Consider the following 19,023-nt stretch of genomic DNA (forward strand, 5'->3'; position numbering starts at 1 on the left):
TGCAACCGAGATGTCAGCTGGGGCTGTGGTCCCCTCTGAGGCTTGGGGTCCTCTTCCAAGCTCTTGTGGTTATTGGCAGAATCCATTTCCTTGCAGCTGTACAACTAATGGTGGCTTGCTTCTTCAAGGTCAGCAGAAGACAGTCTGATTCTTGGACCTTCTTTTAAGGTCCCATCTACTCGGCCCATTCTATACAAGATAATCATGACTCAAAAAATTTGGAAACTTAATCACATCTGCAAATTACCTTTGCTATATAATGTAACGTGATCATGATTCCATGATACTCACAGGTCTGGCCTGCACTCAAGGGGAGAGGATTATGCCTGGTGTATACCAATTTGAGGAACATTCTGGACCATCTTAGAATTCCAATGACAGTATTTAAGCTACTTTCTCTACAATATTCTAGGCTCACTCTCCTTAATACCTCATTCTGGGCTTTCATCACGTGACTATTCATTAGTTTGTGTTCTCTGCTATCTTTTGTTGAACCCCCACATTACCAAGTTACATGAAGTGATCTAATAACACGAATAAGTGAATTCAATTTTGAGGCCCCAACCATAGAGGGGGAGGGTGGGAATTGACCCCAAAAAACCCTAGAATTCAGGGGAGGGTGATGATTACATACACTTCCAAAGAGGAACTGGGGAAAGAATATAGGAAGACAAGTGGGACCAATAAGATACACACAGGGCACAAAATTTATGGACCTTGCTGGGAACGTCTGTGGATACAGAGGAAGATGGGAAGGAAGTGAGGGTGGCCCTACCTGGGGTACTCAGGAGTACTACTGGCTTTTTCGTCCAACTTGATTGATTTGACCAATTAGTCCAAACTCCTGATATTTCTGCAAGCCTTCTTGGATCCCAGTTCTCAGGCTCTGAAGCTGCAAACCCACTACTGTCTGCTGTGCATCTGGCCTCACTATACATATGTAAATTCCTGCATAGAAACTGCACTCTACTAACCCTTCCAGAGCCTGTAGATCAGCATGAACCAAAGGAAGTTTTTTGTTTGTTTCTAAACAGTGACCTGGCTAGGCTCTATGTTTAAATTGAGCCAATTACTTTTTTTGAAGTGACAATGGGACCATATACTTTTGTTAACAGTTTAGGGATCCTACATCAAGTAAGTATGAGAACGACAGAGGACCAAATAGCTCTGCTGTCATCACTTCTGCTTCTCATATTTTACTTGGAACCACAGGATCACAGACATGGAAAGGATCTGAGAAGTCATCCAGTAGCCCCTGACCCCAAACCAGCAGCCCTAACCCGTCATCTAATCTCTGCTGAAGGATCTCCAATCCAAAGCAGTGTTATCTGTGATTGGAAAAACTATTGGCCACACTCCTGTTTGAAATCAACTCAAAACATTTGGAAAATGCCTTGTATTCTCTAAAATAACCAAATGCCATATACAGTCTTCCTGCCCCCTCTCCCACCTCATGAGCTGTTGACAGACATCACTAATCAGCTGTGGCGCTCACTCCTGCTGATGCTGGATGTGGCTTCAGAATCCTCAACAGACCGCTCCAGAAAGGCGCTACTGATCAGTTTATGTTGGCAAGGGAGGTCAACTAATTTTTCCAACTTGGTTCTTGGAGCTTGCCTTCAGTCAAAACCCACTTTCTTATAACTTATATTTATTGCTCCAAATCCACCTTTGAAAACCAACAATTTTGTCACTTCCTCCAAAACCATCCCCCCTTCCTTAGCTAACTGCATCTAAACTCATCCTCCAGTTGACCACTCGCAGGCTCAAGCCCAGCCCCACGAATGGGGTTCCTCAGAAGAAAAAGTAGAGCAATTTCGGGATAATCAGGGGGCCCAGCGGTGGCATAAATTACTCTGTAGCTGGGAGGCTATGAAGGACTCTTCCCTATGTGAACTGGCTCCAGAAGTGGATCAAGGTCAACTCTCCCCGACTTTGGGAGATTTCAGCGTTAAAAAGCTGGGGGTAGGTGACGAAAGCACAGGATAACAAGATAACAATGATACTGAAAACCAAAGCAAATAAAAACCCTATATATTACTTGATTATTTTTCATGCAACCCCTATCTCCCAATTACACGTCTTCCGAGCAAGGCCTGCATAGTTGTTGGAAGAACTTTTGTATTTACCCACAATCATTCAGTGAACTCCAGAACAAAACCAAGACATAGCTTCATGCATGGCTCCAGGAACTCCCCTCCTGCTCCTTCAACATTTGTCACCCACTATCTGTTGATTATCTATGAGGCACTAAGGAGCAGGCTGGTGCTGGGGCTTTGTTTGTACAACAGCCCCTTTGTGTTTCCTGCCACAAAGGAACTCCTGCTCCATCTGTCTCTGAGGCAGGTAAATAATGCTTCTCCATAAGGAACAGATTACACAGTAAAATCCATGTGTGCGTGTATTTTATATACAGAATACGTGACCTTTAAATCTAGCAGAACCCAATGGTATATATCTTAAACTAGCAAAAGTTAACAAAAAGAAAATTCAATAATTTGGCATTTTTAGCTAAGAAAACAAAAACTCTGCCACAGAGTTTTAGAAACAAGACCGGGTAGGCTAAAGCTCCAAATGAACACATTCTGGTGCTCTCAAATTATCAGTACAGATCAGCAGCTTCCTCAGACACTCTTGTTTACTTGTTACCCCATTCAGCCAGTTTTCACCACATCCTAGGATGTTTCTGGCCTCAAGAACATTATAGAGCAAAGATGAAACCTGACAACAGCAAATATGGTATAAGAAATTAACCGAGGGTCCGTGACCCTTGGTGTATGTTCAAATGTGTTTCACCAGTGAGGTAAGTGGGAAGAGCAGACTATGCCCAGAGGGCCAATACACTGGGTCAAGAAAGGTCTCCTGGGGAGTGTCACATCTGAGCCCTACCTTAGAGGATAAATAGCATGGAAAGAAAATGTATCACTGTTTGGATCCAGAACATCCCTCCAAAGGCTCATGTGTTGAAGGCTTGGTCCCCAATGCAGCAATATCCAGAAATGGGGCTTTAGAGAAGTGATTAGATCATAAGGGCTCTGACCTCAGTGGGTTAATCCATTGGTGTCTGGACTACCAGGAGGTGGTGGAAACCGTACACAGAATGGACATCGTTAGAGGAAGGAGGTCACTGGGGGTGTGCTCTTGAGGACTATCTCGTCCTTGGTCCTCTTCTCTGGGCTTCCTGGCTTCCGTGAGCTGAGCAGCTTTCCTCTGCTACACCTTTCAGCCCTGATGTTCTGCCTCATCTTAGCTCCAAAGCAGTGAAGCCAGCTAACCATGTTCTAAAATCTCCGAGACACTGAGCCAAATTTGGTAACGAGAAAAACACAATACAACATGTGAACCAGGTAAAGAGGGTGTTCAAGAACCTCACAGGCTGCAGGAGAAAACAGAACCCTTCCCGGGGACAGCAGGTACAGTCTTCCAGTGGCTCCAATAGACTGGTCTCTAGTGGCCCACAGACACCAGGTCAGGATGCAGGTGGCCCTACCCACATGGAAGGGCCAGGGCTTCACCCTGAGGATGAGAAAAACCAAATGATTTAAACTATAGAGAACAGATCAGCAATGCAGAAGGTCAACGCATCCAACAGGACACAAAGTGGACCAAAGTAAAACAGGACTGAAAGCCAACAGATGAGTCAGAGGCTGGTAGAAGGTTAGAAAGGAACAAATGGTGTTCTAAACTCAAAAGCCCTTCTGGGAATCAAGAGATGAAAAGACTTGGAAGGAAGGGTAGAGAACTCTGGATTTGATCGTTTACAATTACACAAGGTGAGTGGTAAAAAGGGGTAGGGATGGCCCCCAGGTGGCCGGCTTCAATGTGATGGATGACTGTGCTCTTTGAGATAAACCAAGTTTCAGGGAGCCGACTAGGGTGTGACAATATTGGCTTCAGGTTTGGACATGGTGAACTGGGGATGCAGAGACCCAGGACATGGATGAGTCAACAGGGCTGGAGTCAGTATCATCTAGGCTGTGGGACATCAGTGGCAGGAGAAGACAATATCAGGAAGAGTGGTTCCCTGCCAGGAGGCTGATGCAGTCCACCAAGAGCCCTTTAGACCAAAATGAAGGACTCTATGAACATACCCACTGTTTTCCTCCCAGCAAATCCTAGCTAAGAAAATAGTTTCAATTTTGCTAAAGACATTCTGTTCTATCATAAGCCTGGATTTCTAAGCCGAAGCCCTATAAAAGAAGACCACATGTGAGATAAAGTTACAGCCAAGGAAGCAATGATTATGCTTCAAGGTACACCTAGCCAGCAGTTCCTCAGGAAAAGCCTACTGATCAAGCAAAGGACACAGTGCAGAGACACATCTTTGGTCCGAGTAAAGTGGAAAAATTCTTGATGAACACACAGAGTTCTGGTCCTGGAAAATACCACACTGTGTATAGGAACAGCCAAATAACTCTGCTCGTCTTTCTCCCTCATCTCTGATAAAAGGAAGATGGAGATTCTGTAAGAGACCAATTCTGGAGATATCTCTGGCCAAAATAGACAGGAATGGTTCTTTCAGCTGAAGCACTCAGAGGCCCATTGCACAGGAGTGAAAAGGATTTGTGTAGGGCCCTTAAAACTAGCCCAACTTTCCACAGAGATGTGGTTGTATTTGGAATGCACAGTGAAATTCAACCAAGTTAAAATCTCACCTTGCCATTTCTCTAGGTAAAAACTAGGAAAATGTCTGGTCTGCAAGCTCATATGATTCAGTCTAATGATGCTGCAGGTTGGAGGTAGAGTTCTCCAGGTACCTCCAGCTATGCATTTTTTTTTTTTTTAATGAAGACTGATCCAGTAGGTTATTTGTCATCACTTAATGCTTGCTGCATTTAACAATATTCAGTAACTTTCTGCTTAAAAAATTAACACTTGAAACAAAAGTCTTCCTAAGCATAAACTCAGATTGCCCAGATATGAGCATCTGCTAATTATAGGAGTACTTTGGAACACAAAAACCATCTTAATTAAACGTGCCTACCTCCAGTCAGAAACTGGCAGCAAATACCACTTGCTGTTAACAACGTGGTGCAGCTCAGGGGCCCATTTGACACGTGCCTCTTCTGTTATATGCCTTTTCTGCCTCAAGAATGGGAAATGAAGGGCATCTGGTCCTGTCAAAGGTCAGGACCCGACTCTGCCCTTTCCTTCTTCCTCTGGCAGAATCTCCCCTGACCACCTGCACCTCGTTCCTGCACAGAGTGCTGAGGGCTGGCAGAATGTTAGGACAGACCTTGAGCAGTGATAACTCAGCCAACTCGGCATTCCCAGGAAAAAAAAAAATGGGGAAACAAGGAGGCTTCTAAATGCCCTCCTGCAAATTGACCCAAATGACCAGAGAAGCACAAATGCAGAGGAAATCTCAGGAGACCTAAAACTAATGGTATAATGACTGCATACCACTGACCCAAACAGGCCCATCCAGATGCACCAAGGACTGCAGCTGGTCCAGAAGGTACAATGAGGATATTATCTAGTACCTTTCCCAGAGGATGCATTGCTATAGGAAGTGATGCAGCAATATCAGGTAAGCACCCAGGAGTATCCCTTGATCTGGGTGGGAAAGCTGTGAACCATCCCAGTTTGAGTCCATGTTTTGGCCCTTAGATGGGTTGGAATAGAGGGGACCCAAGAATAGGTGCTGACAGTCTCAGTTTCTCAGGAGGATGCAGGCCTGCTGCAGGGCACACCAGGAACACTGATGAGGTTCCAGATGGGACCCTCAGAGGACTCTGGGGAAACATTTCTATCACCACACACCCACAACAGCGGCACCAGAAAGGCATGTAGTGCAGGCTATGGCTTCCCTGGCCTGACCAAACTCGGCATGTGGCTGGTTCTACCTGGAAGCTGCATCCCTAGCTGCAGGCCATTGAGGGCAGACACTCCAGGACAAAAGAGCAGACACCAAAAACTGGCTCTGGCTACTCCAGTAAAGGAGTAAACAAGACAGAGACCACACCCTTCGGCTGTGAATGGCCTGGTCTCTCCATCCTCCCAGGCCCTACCTGCAGCTGTGAGGCAAGAACCAACAGAGAAGTCTTTGCCAGACACACTACCAATGTAATCATGAAAAGCAGGGAGTTTTAAACCTGGGAACACAGGGCACATGCCACTGGCTCTGGGAGGGAGTACTTCTCACGTGAGCCTTTGTCTTTCCTGCGTGATTGCTACAACCAAGGACTCCCAGCCCCAAGTCACAGTGCTCCCTGATTGAGGCAAATGATCTCAAGGAAAGGAAGGAGGTGGCTTTGGAGGAGGGGAACTCCAAACTGAGTGGATAGAACAAGCAAACAGCAGAAGGACCCAAAAGAGTCCTCTTGCTTCATTGTGTGGTAAGCATCCAGCCCAATTCAAAAATGAGAAATAGGAAAGACCATCACCGTGGAGGGAGAAGAGGCATGAAATTCTACACCAAAAGAAACAGACGGCACCGAAAAGGCATCGGAAGTACATGGAAACAGTAGTTTAGGATCCTGGGTAAAGATGTCAATTCTTCCCATGTCAATTGACAAATTTAGCACAATGACAACTAAAATTACTTTTTAAAAATGACAAGTTCATTGACAAAAATGTGTCATCACCAAGGAAGGACACAGATGACTAAGAATGATACCCACCCCGGCATCAGGTAAATGAGCAGAAACAAGGGGCACTGGTGGGAAGATAATTTCGCTCAGCCAGTCTGAAGAGCAATTATTCAGCCTTAAATCAGGAAACATATGCAGCTCCATTCCTAGGACTTCTGCCTGAATAATTCCCAGAGAATGTTATGCCAAGAGGATGGATTAGTCAGCGCAGGCAGCAGTAACAAACACCACGAACAGGAAGGCTTAAGCAACAGAAATTCATTTCCTCAAGTTCTAGGTGTTGGAAAACCCATGACAGAAGAATGAACAGGATTGGTTTCCTCTCCCTGGCTGGTAGAGGACAGTCTTCTCCCTGTATCTTCACATCTTCCCTCTGCCCAGGTCTGTATCTCTACCCCCACCCCAAGTTGTTGATGGAGATTTATATGGGCTGCTGAGCATCAAACCCAGTGCCTCACATTTGCTAGGGATGACACATTAGGGAGCAGTAGGGACTGTGGCAACCCATTTCCATGTGCACCATGCACAGGGAGCAGCCTCTTCTAACTCCAACTATCTGTGGTCATGCCACAATGAGCACTATGTTGGCTTGGACTTTGAGTTCAAGAAAAGCTTGAGACCCATGTTTTTATGTCAAGTCTAACTTATGTTTGGAAAATTTGAGCTTTTTGAACATACTACATAGATCAAAAAATACCTGCAGGTCCAATTTGACCCCATAGGCAGCCAGTCTGTGACAGCTAACATGATCCCATGCTGAGACTAGTCACCATCACACTGACTCAGCAACGAGAGGGTCATCAAGCAAGGAAGGACTATCCTTGACACTGGCCTCCATCCACCTGGTGCTGGGGATGCCACTGGGACTTGTCCAGTTGTGACATCCAGAACACAGCTGAGGCACGCAGCTGCAGTGATTAACCCCTGAAGTCCTGACCAAGAGCAGAAACCCGGCCCCTGCAAGAGGCAGAAGGGATTCCTCCAAGCCATAGAGTGGGGTATGGCACAGGTTTAGGAGGAATGAGGAGAGTCAGACTGGGCCATTTGATAGAAATCAGTAACCGAGGATCTAACCTTGGCTCAGGCAATGAGCAGCATACACTCTGGGCTCATTCCCTCACTGTGGGGTCATCTAATACCCTTTAGTTTCAATACCCACTTTGCTCTGAAACTCCAAATACAAACTTTCCACTTATTTTTCTGGGACAGAGGAAATTGGCTTAATCACCACCGAATCATTCTGTGTCCATCTGTTCTGATATCAAACGGCTTTTATACTAATTTTTCTTCTAATAATGTAGAGACCAAACACCATCCAACCAAGCATCCTGATTGCAGTCAGAGGATGCCCTAGTAGGAAAACCTCTAAATATCTTGCCCAACAGTGGAATAGTTAATTTGATTCCAGTTTCAAAAAGAAAACAAGGGCAACTCTAGATTTTAACATGTCATATCTCCTAGTTTTTACAAGTCAATACCCCTTAAAACTAATACACGAGGGCAAGGGGGGAAAAACAGCTCCAACTTTTCCTTCTAGAAAAATGTAAAGTTGAGTTTTAAGATCTTATCTAGCTTTAAAAATAATTGATAAAGACTGAAATATTTTCTGGTTAATTGGCATTTTGCTTTGAGTGAAGTAACCCTATCTAATGTCTCCGTACGCAACTGCCCATCAGAAGCAGCTTCCCTGAGATACAACCAGAAAGGGCAGCTAGGTTTATTGCTTTCTCTTTCCTCCTTCAGAGTATGCCACAGATATGCAGTTTCTATACATATAAGACATGTGACAACATAAGAGGCAAGTATCCGGGGGCAGAGTTGGCTCTTGGCTTCAGGCCTGATGTGGCACATGGTCCATAGCAGGGGCTCAGCAATGCTTGCGGGAAGTTCCCAGGAATATACCACTCTAGGTCCTCCTTTATATAAGGATTACTCAGTACAGAATTCCACAGTACATTTATATTAAATACTGGCTATCCTGAAAGACTTTAGATCACTAGCTACTCCCATCCAAGAATAATAAGTCAGATAAATATTATTCCTCCGTGTTGTGCAGTTAAGGCCTCTTCCCGGCAGCCTGCTCACATTTGTGGAGAGCACTTGGCGGCCCTGTAACTCAAACCTATCTTTACCTCTCGGATACACGTTCAACTGAAAGCAATGATTCCTGGGCTTTCATGAAGAAAAGAGCTAAAAGAGGGCTGAGCACAAAAATAAAGAAACCAGAAATGTTCTATCAGATACGTGAGCTGTGCTAGCCCTGTCTTTCCTTCAAGTCTGCAGGAGCCACATGTGGTCATTCAGCGCGACTCCACTGAGGACATGCCTCTCCAAGGCACTTGGCCAATGGACGCACCCTACCATTTGCAGCATTTTTGAAAGGCTGTCTTGACCCAGCTTTGAGGGCCTGGCTGGAGGTCAGTTTCCCCCTTCCTAAGCAGCCCATGAAGTCCAAACCCCCAGCCACTAGCCATGTCAGAATATCACAGCCCAGGTCACCCTACACCAGCCTTGATCACTCCCTTTACTCTCTGCCCAACTGTAGTTATTCAAACTATCCAATTCTACTAGCCTACTTTCCCTTCCTCATCTGTTCCTTCTCAGAAACCACAGTGAAGGTGCAGGCCCACGGTCCCCTCATCACCCATCTCAAGACCCACCCCTGCACCTTCCAAGTGGCCTAAGTGTTTTCCCCAAGAGCTCCAAGTAGCCAAATTGTAAAACCCTTTTCAAGTCTGTCTCTTGATCTGCACTTGGCCTCCCTGTTCCTCACCCAGTGTAATATGGTTGCAGCATGGCCCAGCACATACAAACAGTTCAAGGGTTGTTTTCGATTATACAGGCCTGGAGGCTGTCAGCAGCTGAGCACAACCTCAAAAAAGCCTGCATGAGTTCTTCAGAGTCAAAGAGGTGACTCAGCATGTGGATGAAAATAAACGATTATCTCCCTGTATTAAAAGGAAGTCACACCAAGAAACCTGTCCATGCTCCAGAAAGTACGTTTGCTGGCACACAGTTCAACCAGATACATCAAAATGTGCTGATGGTTAGCACAATGTCTTGGTTACCCGAGTCATCTAAGACTCAGAGAACATGGAACAAGCTTGCCAAAGCACCTTGTGGGAAAGCACGTTGTCTTGCAGTGACCGGATGGCATAAGCACTCACTTGCTTTTCAGGTAATGTGACGAGCTCTCTGGTCTCCCATACATGGCTACTACTGGAAGATGAGGCTCTGGTGGTGACGATGCAAACACGGGACTTCCTCAACATCTTAGGAATTGCTATCTGCAGCGAGGATCTTGCCTCACTCACATTTTCTAAGTGGACAAAGAAGCAGCAGATGGTTCTCACGGGGTCATGAGTGGTCATTCTCATACTTCAACATTCAGTAAACTGCATTTGGCACCTATGTGCACCAGAAAACTGCAGGTTGATAGACTGCTGTGAGCATCATGATCAGCATGTACTCAGGTAGGCAGCTGCACTGAAGCTCCCTGTGCCAACACCATCTTTTGTTGCTGCGTATCATAGTCCACCCATTCTGCCATCTGGGACCTCATGCAGCCACTGAGCTTAGCCTGCTCCCTCATGCAGCTACTGAGCTTAGTCTGCTCCCTTATGACATTCTTTCAGCATTATAAAGTTGTGAAGAGGCTCTTCCTGCTGCTGACTAGGAAGGGTTCCAACTGTGTGGCAAAGACCAATAATAGGTCAAATGCAGCCTTTCTCTCTGCCTCTTCTGTTGAGTCCAAGAAGCCAAAACTCTTTGCCCACCTCCCTTCTAACTCAGGTGGTCATGTGATCCATTTCTAATCTATGGGACATTGGGGAGAGTTCTGATAAAAGGGATCGACCACAGTGATAACACCAAGTCCCTCGCCCAGAATTGGATATAGATGTTTATACAGACGACCACTTTGTAGACAAGTACACTTACGCTCTTGATGAGGAACTGAGGAATAAAGAAACTTGTGGGTAGTTACCATGCTACTTCCATAGAGGTGCATCTGTTGGGATGACTTTTTTTTGGGGGGTGGGGGGGTAAAGTTAAAATGATGCATACTTTAACAAAAAGATACTGTCGGTTTGAACCCACTATTCAGAGTGAGATGATTTTAGGTATATTTCCTGTCATATGGCTTGATTTGTGACTGTCTATCTTACAAGCAATAAAAATCAACTAGGGGAAGTCATCCTCATTTCTATGGCTTCCCCTTTTCTAGGTATTGGACCAGCCTGCATAGAAATAAGACAATGAGAATCCAGGCCTGTCCTGACTCCACACAGGAAGACAGCTGCCTTTGGATACAACACAGCAGGGCGGTTTGTGGTTAACTGGTCTACCTGTACCACTACAGTTTCTATGTAAGTGCTTACATTGTATGAAGGATAGGGATCATAAAACTCATCAATAAGGCACCTCCCATGAAAAACTTAAAACTAAGGACTTGTAAGTTCAGGAAAAGGCAGAAGATGGCATAAGGAGCCAAGTCCCCAGCCTCACAGACTCTGCCATGAACACACAACTCAAGAGTGCAGAACTAGTGTCTGAAGATACACTCTCCTTCACCCAGCATTTATCCAAGCCCAGGAAAGCAATTAACACCAACTTGAAAAATCCATGTTAAACAAGCCCTTGGGATCTCCCTTCTAAGGCAATGATTTTCCATGAATTGAGGGAAGACAAACTCTACTAGACTAGACAGCAATGCCGAACCCAGATTTCATCCAGGCTGCACTGTTCCAACTAAGTCCAAGACTTTGAAGCCAGAATGACCCCTAAGGATTGTTCTTTATTCAAATGAAACATCTTAACTCGGATAGAAACACAATAGTGAAATGACAGTCATGCTGCCTGCCCGACTCAACCACGGTTAGATGATGTTAAGTTACATCTCTGGTTTTTCCTCCTCACCCAAGGAAAACGTTTTGAGTTTTTTTGTTTTTTAACGTGAACACAAACATGCAGTTTGTGAGGTCACAGGCACAGGCTGACAGGGAGCAAAACCACAACAGTCTTGAAGTGTCCCAATGCCTGGGCACAGCCACTGCTTGGCTGTACACCCCAGGGGAAGTGACTTTATTAGGCAAAATACTACTTTGAGGGTTCCCCCCCAACTATCAAATGGAGATAATATTGATCTATAGGAATTTTCTCCTCCTGTAGGTCCAAACTATTCACAGCAGCAAGTTCCCAGGGTGCAACTTAATCATTCCTGCCCTATCTACCCAGTTTGTTTTTCTTAAAGAATCAAACAGTAGTCCGATGAAGGTGAAAAAAAAGAAAATCACCACCCTATAAAAGACCATCAACTCTTAGCACAATAGGAATCCATGCTTTGATTGCCACCCAGGTGCTGCCTTATACATGTGATTCTGGAGGCAGCATTTTGATCCCTCTTTACAAGTGTGGGAGACCAACCTTACACATGACTGAGTCACACTCCCCGGCTGGGTACTGAGGTGCTCAGTTTCAGGAATGTGGCAGAGTTTCCCCACCCTTCTTAGGTTGGAGGTTCGGTGTCTCGTGCATGGGTGTGTCTTGCTACAGCCCCACGGGTGGAGCTATGCTCACTTATTCCTTTGTAATATAACCCCTTGCCCTGTTTAGGATAGAATCTTCCATGGAAGTGCCTTGTGTGTGTCCCCTTCTTTTACTGTGCCCTTGGGTGTGGCCTACCCAGGTGTCAGTCAAACTGCTGACAGTGGACATCATGAAGATAGACACAGCCCCCTGAAACCTGACCCCTTGCCTCATTTGAATGGCTTCTCAATAAAAAGGGTCAGCACATGCTCTCGCTCTTCCTGTGGACCCTGAAGGTCAGATGAGCCATCACAGCGACCCCAAAGAAAAAGGTATTTGTGTCTCTTGTGTGGTTATTTTGCCCAGCCAAGTTAGCCCAGTTCAACTGGAGTGACCCGTGAGCCTTTTATTCGTGAGAAAAACCTGGCAACAACGCAAGTTCCCACGCCTCAGACCTTTCCAGCTAGAAACAGGAGGATGTGATGAGGGGTGTGTGCCCTCACAAGAGCCCCAGGTAATAACTCAAGTTGGAGAAAAGATTTTCCTTCAAGAAATAAAAAGTCATCCTCTTTGGTTTGGGTGGCATTCTGCTAAAATGCAGACTCTACCAAGCCCACTTACTCTGAGGTCATTTGTAGGTTATTCATAACCTGGAGGAGGCTCCATGGGCAAGGGAGTAAAATAAACTCCATCACTAGTTACTAGGAGCTGCTACAAGCCTATGAAGATGCCATCTTCTGCCAAAAGGAATCTTTACCACCACACTCCAGAGTCCGAATCTTTTAAAAAGCTCTCAGTGTAAGTTCCTGGGGAAGAACGCTGGCCTCCCGTGCAGGGGGGACTTACCCCTCAGGATGTAGTTCTGATAGTTCTGATCCGCCTCAGCTCCCACCTTGATCAAACACGTCAGACCTTCAGCCACGACAAATTCATGCACCAAATCCTTGTCATCCTGACAGGAAAGAAAAATTTTTTAAACTTCAAATATAGTCCCCCACCCATCTTTCATCCAGGCTGCACTGTTCAAACTAAGTACAAGCCTTTGAAGCCAGAATGACCCCTAAGGATTGTTCTGCTCTATTCAAATGAAGCATCTTAACTCTTGCCAAGGAATTTTACAGCCTTCACATTGTCACTTGGTGAAGATCAGTTATTGCCTTCTGGGCAATCTAATAAGGAAAGAACAAATGAATTCCTTCCCTATCCGAAATAGTAGTAGGACTGTTTTTCATTCTTCAAAAATTACCAGGATTTATGCCACCCTCCCCCACAGGTCACAGGAATTGGCCACATGAAGGTTGGCTGGATTTTTACTATAGGAAACATTCTATTATAGCATAGACCATCAAGTTAAGGACTCAAAGCCACTTCTGTGTTATGACAGTCACGGGACAGTAGTTACAATGAGACTTGCAAATGCTCTCTGAGAACCCATTTCTTCAGCCTTCTGTATTGTGCTGCTAGCAGGCCAAGGAAGGAAGCTGAGCTCAGGACTAGCCACACCACCCCTCAAAGAGCCAGGGTGGTCTGGGTCAGTGGAAGGCAGGACATGGAAAGAACATAGGTGACCTAATTCAGTGGTTCCCAAAGGACACAGACCCACAGAGAAGGCAGCAAGACTCACCTAGGAACTTGTTAGAAATGCAAATGTCTTGGCCCCACCCAAACCCAGCCTGTTGTGTTTAAGGAGCCCTCTGGGTGACTTGGAGGCTCCGATGGGTCTCATCCCTGACTCCTTCACATTAGGATCATCTAGGGAACTTTAAAGGGATTAGCAAGTAGGACCTTATGCAGATGGATTTGATCCGAATTTCCAGGGTAGGACCCAGGCTCTACTATTAGATTGCCTGCTAAATCCTACAGGGCCGCCCATTCGAGAATCACTATTCTAATACTACATTCTCTTTACAGATCAGATAGTTTAAGACTCGAGAGTGGCAAAAAGTGCTTGACCAAGACCATTTAACCACGTTTGGCCAATCCCCAAACCCTGACAGTTCTTGGTACCAACCAAATTCAGTGGAGCCCTATGAGACTGGTTTTTCCATCACTGCTTTCTCCATTGAAACTGGGAGCTCCTCAGTTGAACAGTGTGCCTCGTCTCAAATACATCTAGGATAAGGCTGGGACATCCATTATTTGATTTAACAGGGCAAAAATGAGAAACCTCAGTGATGTAAAGAGTAGAACACTTAATGGAATAATGAAATGGTTGTTCTAGGAATAGTCAGCAACCACAGTTTATCTCTAACAGAAAATAATTTCGATGAACTGGTGTAATTCTCCTGTCCCCACGTGAAAGTAGCCCTTTTCTTTGATTTCTATGCTTTTTTTTCAATAGGATGGATGGGGGTCTTGAGCTAAGTGTGGGCAGATGCAGCAAAGGGACCCTGGGAACCATGACAGCACTCTAGGGTCGGAGCTGGCTCTAGGGGGGAGGGTGGGTGAGCAATGCTTGCGCCCTGAAAGTAATGAAACACAGCTGTGTTAACTCAGACTTTGAGATAATCATGACTGTGGAAGAAAGAAAATGGGACAATGTCATGAGTTTTTGGAAAATTACTTTACACTCATATGTAGAAGGGAAATAAAAAATAATTCTCTCTCCATCCATATCCTTTTCCACCAGCATATGTGAAAAGTGGACATTTAGATGAGCTCATGTCTAGTCAGGTTTTTTCCAAGCATGTTACAAATGTTTATTACTTTAACTAAAACTAGATTCACACATGACTTCACGGTGAAAAAGTGAGAACAAGCTCAAGAAATGGCTCAAGCTAATCACTAATAGTAATATAGCAGAGGCCGGACTGGCAAAGGCTCTCGGAAAAAACACTGGACAGGCGAGACAGTGTTTATAGAAGTAATTCAGAACTTTAAAATGTATGCACACATGTAGATAAGGCACTTAGAGACAAGTTGATGGATAATACATGTACAGAAAATCTTCCAAATTGGCAGTGTGCTAGGTCTTGAACACATATCCAAACAGGCATAAATATGACTTTTTAAACACGGGTGTCAGACTAAAATGGGATGTATGTTAGCACTAACCAGTGATTAATGGCTGCAGTTCGGAATCTTCTATAACTGCATTAACCTGTGGTCATTTGAGGAATACTCAGTTCAGATGATCAATGGTCGTGATTGTTTAAGCTCAAAAATTCTAGTTTCAAAAAGAATCTCCACACATAGCAAACAGGAGATGGACCTAAGGGTAGAGAAGGTGGCAATCTCAGCCCCAGACAGCTTGCTGCCTGTGTAATCCAGTTAATCCCCAGTGACCTGCTTTGTGGCCAAGAGCCGTTTGTGCACACCTGTGTGGCCTTCAAGTCCACTCCCAACTCCTGGTAACAAGCACCTTCCTGAACTCTACACTGCCAACCAGGCCACACAGAAATATGTTTAATAGCGGAAACAGCAGCTTTGAGAATTCGAGCAACATATACTCTGTAGTAACCTGGTTGGGCTTATTAACTCTTCATTTTAAATAACTTATACACAACCGTAGGTGCCAATTTATGCCAACCCTCTTTCACCCATCACCCCCAGTCTCTCCCGTCAGTCTAAATCAAGTCCAGATGTCACATATCAAAACTGTAGATTAAATGATGTATATCCAAACTCTAGGTACTCTTAATATATAGTCACATTAACAATACTTTAATCTAGTCATTAACCAAATTTCCAGCTCTTTTATAAATACTGTTTGACAGTTTGTCCTAGAATCCAAATAAGATCCACACATAATTAGTTGATATAACTGCAACAGCTTTGACATTCATGGTTTTTTTTCTTCCCCTTGAAGTTTAATCATTGGAGAGATCCATCTAGATTTTATTGATTACAACATTGTGGTACAAATTTAGCATACATCTGTCCTGGATAATTTATAAGTTGGTTACTACACAGAGGCATGATCACATCCAGGGTTGGATCTTGGCTTGACCACAGGGCATTTTTTCCTCTTAGGAGGTACATAATATCTGATTGTATCCTATTTCTATCATGACAGCAATCCTGATGCTTGATACATAGATCCATTGATTCATTAGTGGCTTAATTATATCTGTAGTACTGTAGTCCTTACTAGCTGGGATACTGCTACAAATGAGACTTCCTCCTGACTACTGATTATCCTCAAGTTCACATATGAAAAGGAAAGAAAATTGAGATTCTAAATCTTCACCTATTTTCAAAATAGTGAGCTACTTCATTAACATTTTCTCATAAGTACATCTTTTGCATACTCATTTTGACAATTTGTTGTTATTTTTAGCGTACTTATAACTTCATTAATTCAAACCTATTTGATGTGTTTAGGCCCACTGCCTATTGCCCCATCTCTAGCCAGTCAGCAGGAGACCCTGTAACTTGCTTCCCAGTGCCTCTAGAAATAATCCTAGTATCATCTGATAGCTTCCGCTCTCTGTACAGTAAGAGGTTCCAAGTTTATAACATTTCCTACACACACCAAGAATGAGCCACTTCTCCAAGCCGCTCTCATTCCTTCCTTGCAGTTTTAGCCTGCAATCTCATTGCTTTTTATGATTATGCTTTCAGTTCTTTTAAACAGATGCTTCTAGATAATCTATACTATGGGTTCATTCTGATACTTCCCATTCAGTTCAGGAAAGTTTTAACTGAAGAATCATAATTTTTTTTTTTTTAAGAACTCTAAAGCTTCGCACACCCTCACAATGATACCTACACCATTACCCTCAATTATTATAATCAGTCCATGGGGCATGGGGTGTCTTCACTAAAGGTACAGAAACTACATGTTTAAATCCCTTTGGTAGCTAGCTTCTGTGATTCTACCAACAACTCAATACTCAGGGGGAAAGTTGAAGCTGAGCAATGGAGACAGAGGCAGGCTGGAAAGATGGAGTGAAGAGTAGTGTGTGGTCCTATGGAGACACAGTAAGTATGGCCCAACTGCAGACTCTAGAGGGGAGAGAGGAAGGGATAAGATGGAACCCAAGATGGAGACTTCCACACATGCAAGAGACTATGTTCACAACACTGTAGTAACGATAACACTGGAAACTAACCATCTGCCAAAAGATCAACCACCCACCCACCTTGTGCTCCGTTTATATAATGCAATACTTGACCAGTGCTGCATCATCCATCATGCCTATACCCATAAGTAAACTGGGGCAGGCAGCAGGCAGCACAGAATGGACATCAAGTGAACACAAGGTTACCACATTGAATATTTACCAAGAAAAAGGAAACATACATGTGCACGATAAATACCATTCAACAGAGAGGGGATCTTGGCAGGAGTTGGGGGAGGCTGGTATTAGGGAACAGATTTTCAATTATATTCATATAGATTTTTTTTTCGATGAAGTAAATATGGCAAAATTATGATTCAATAATTTTTATCTTTACTTTTTATATTTGAAATGTTTGATTTTATAAAATATTCTTCACGGATATTCTGACCTGATTTGTAAGTGTGATCTAAAGAGCCCTTTCTTTTGGTAATGAACAGTAACTTTGATCTAATCCCAAAGCAAAGCAAAACAGGACCTGAAGTACCTTTTTCTTTTTACCTGAAAAATCTGCTTCAGGGAGAAAAGGGCCCTTCTTAAATCTCGTCCAGAAGAGTTGTACAGTTTTTCTGAAATAAAGAAGAATGTAAATTAATTCATGTGACTCAACAGATGGCATAAATACAAAGGGGTTATGAAGGTTAACAATTTCTACTCAAAATGGAACAGGGAACGGACACATCCATTCCATATATACACATACATATAGCCCTCACTCCAGAAAGAATGATTCACACACTCTGCTAATAATGGCAGAGAGGAGACAGGAGAGTTGTGTAACAAGATACACCCAGATTTGCACTCTTGGCCCCCAGCTTCCTTCTCTAAATCACTATTTAACACTTTGTCATAGGCCCTTTTCCAGTTTTACAGCTATTTCCACTTGATGGCCACATACACCCAGAAAATCTCTGTAGCCAAAACAATGCATCCTTCTACCTCACTCCTTCCTGGCCTTAGAGCCCCTGTATCCTATACTTTCCTCATTTATGCTTAGAAAGCCTCAGAGGCCCTCCCCTTTCCTGGGTCTGCTGGTGGCCTTGAACACACCTATGGGCCCCACTTCCCCATGCAGTACAGAAGACCCAAATGCTGTGAGATGGTTGTATAGACTAACTCGCTCCCTGTAGTCTTGCAATGATCCTCTAGAAGCTAACCTTACCTCCTCCCCAGGCACGGGCACCGACTCATGTTTAAGGATGGTCCCGGCCCACAGCAAGGTAGAAGGACGAGTCTGGCCTTCAAATTCCCTAGCTCAAGACTTGGGCTGACTTGTATAACTCAGAGAGACAAGTATGCCACAATAACTAGGTGGCCAGTGGGTAATGCTACAAGGTGCTAAGGATACATAGGAGAGTTCAGTACTGGTATCTGCAGGGCATTTGGGAGCATGGAGTCTGCTTAACATTGCAGGAGCCACGCTTGGTCCTGCTAGTGCCATTCCATTTTTACAAAGATGTCATCTGCAAAAATACTCCAAACCTGTAGCTTTCTTATGCAAGTCATTTTAACAAATGTCAGCTTTTCTTAAAAGCATGTTATCCCTTCATCACATGAAAGCAATACTGGAATCATCTTCAATATGGTTGAAATAAAAATAACTAAATATTCACTGAAACGAATATTACTCTAGAGCACTGATCTTTGAAAAGACAAGACAATCCCTCTCTACAAAGAGCCAACACCATGGTAGGAAACGAAATCGCGGTGCTTAATTCTAACTCAAAAAATTGGTATTTTTTTAAACAGTGGCACCAAAAAAAGCCTAGATGCCAACTTGTTCTGCTTATTCAACATACATTTCAGGAGACGCCAGTTTACCTAGAATCTTAGCAAGAACT

The 19,023-nt window shown here is 44.1% G+C and overlaps 1 protein-coding gene across 1 annotated transcript in view; it reads right to left on the minus strand.

Annotated features, from left to right (window-relative positions):
- Fhod3 (formin homology 2 domain containing 3) overlaps nt 1-19,023 on the minus strand; it is a 389,221-nt gene that overhangs the window by 234,055 nt on the left and 136,143 nt on the right. The window contains exons 3-4 of the mRNA XM_048806588.1: nt 17,684-17,751; nt 12,966-13,071 (exon numbers count right to left, since the gene is read on the minus strand). Of these exons, the coding sequence (XP_048662545.1) occupies nt 12,966-13,071; nt 17,684-17,751 (174 nt within the window). The remainder of the gene's footprint in view (nt 1-12,965; nt 13,072-17,683; nt 17,752-19,023) is intronic.

This window comes from Marmota marmota, unplaced genomic scaffold, assembly GCF_001458135.2.
Source record: "Marmota marmota marmota unplaced genomic scaffold, marMar, whole genome shotgun sequence".
NCBI lineage: Eukaryota > Metazoa > Chordata > Mammalia > Rodentia > Sciuridae > Marmota > Marmota marmota.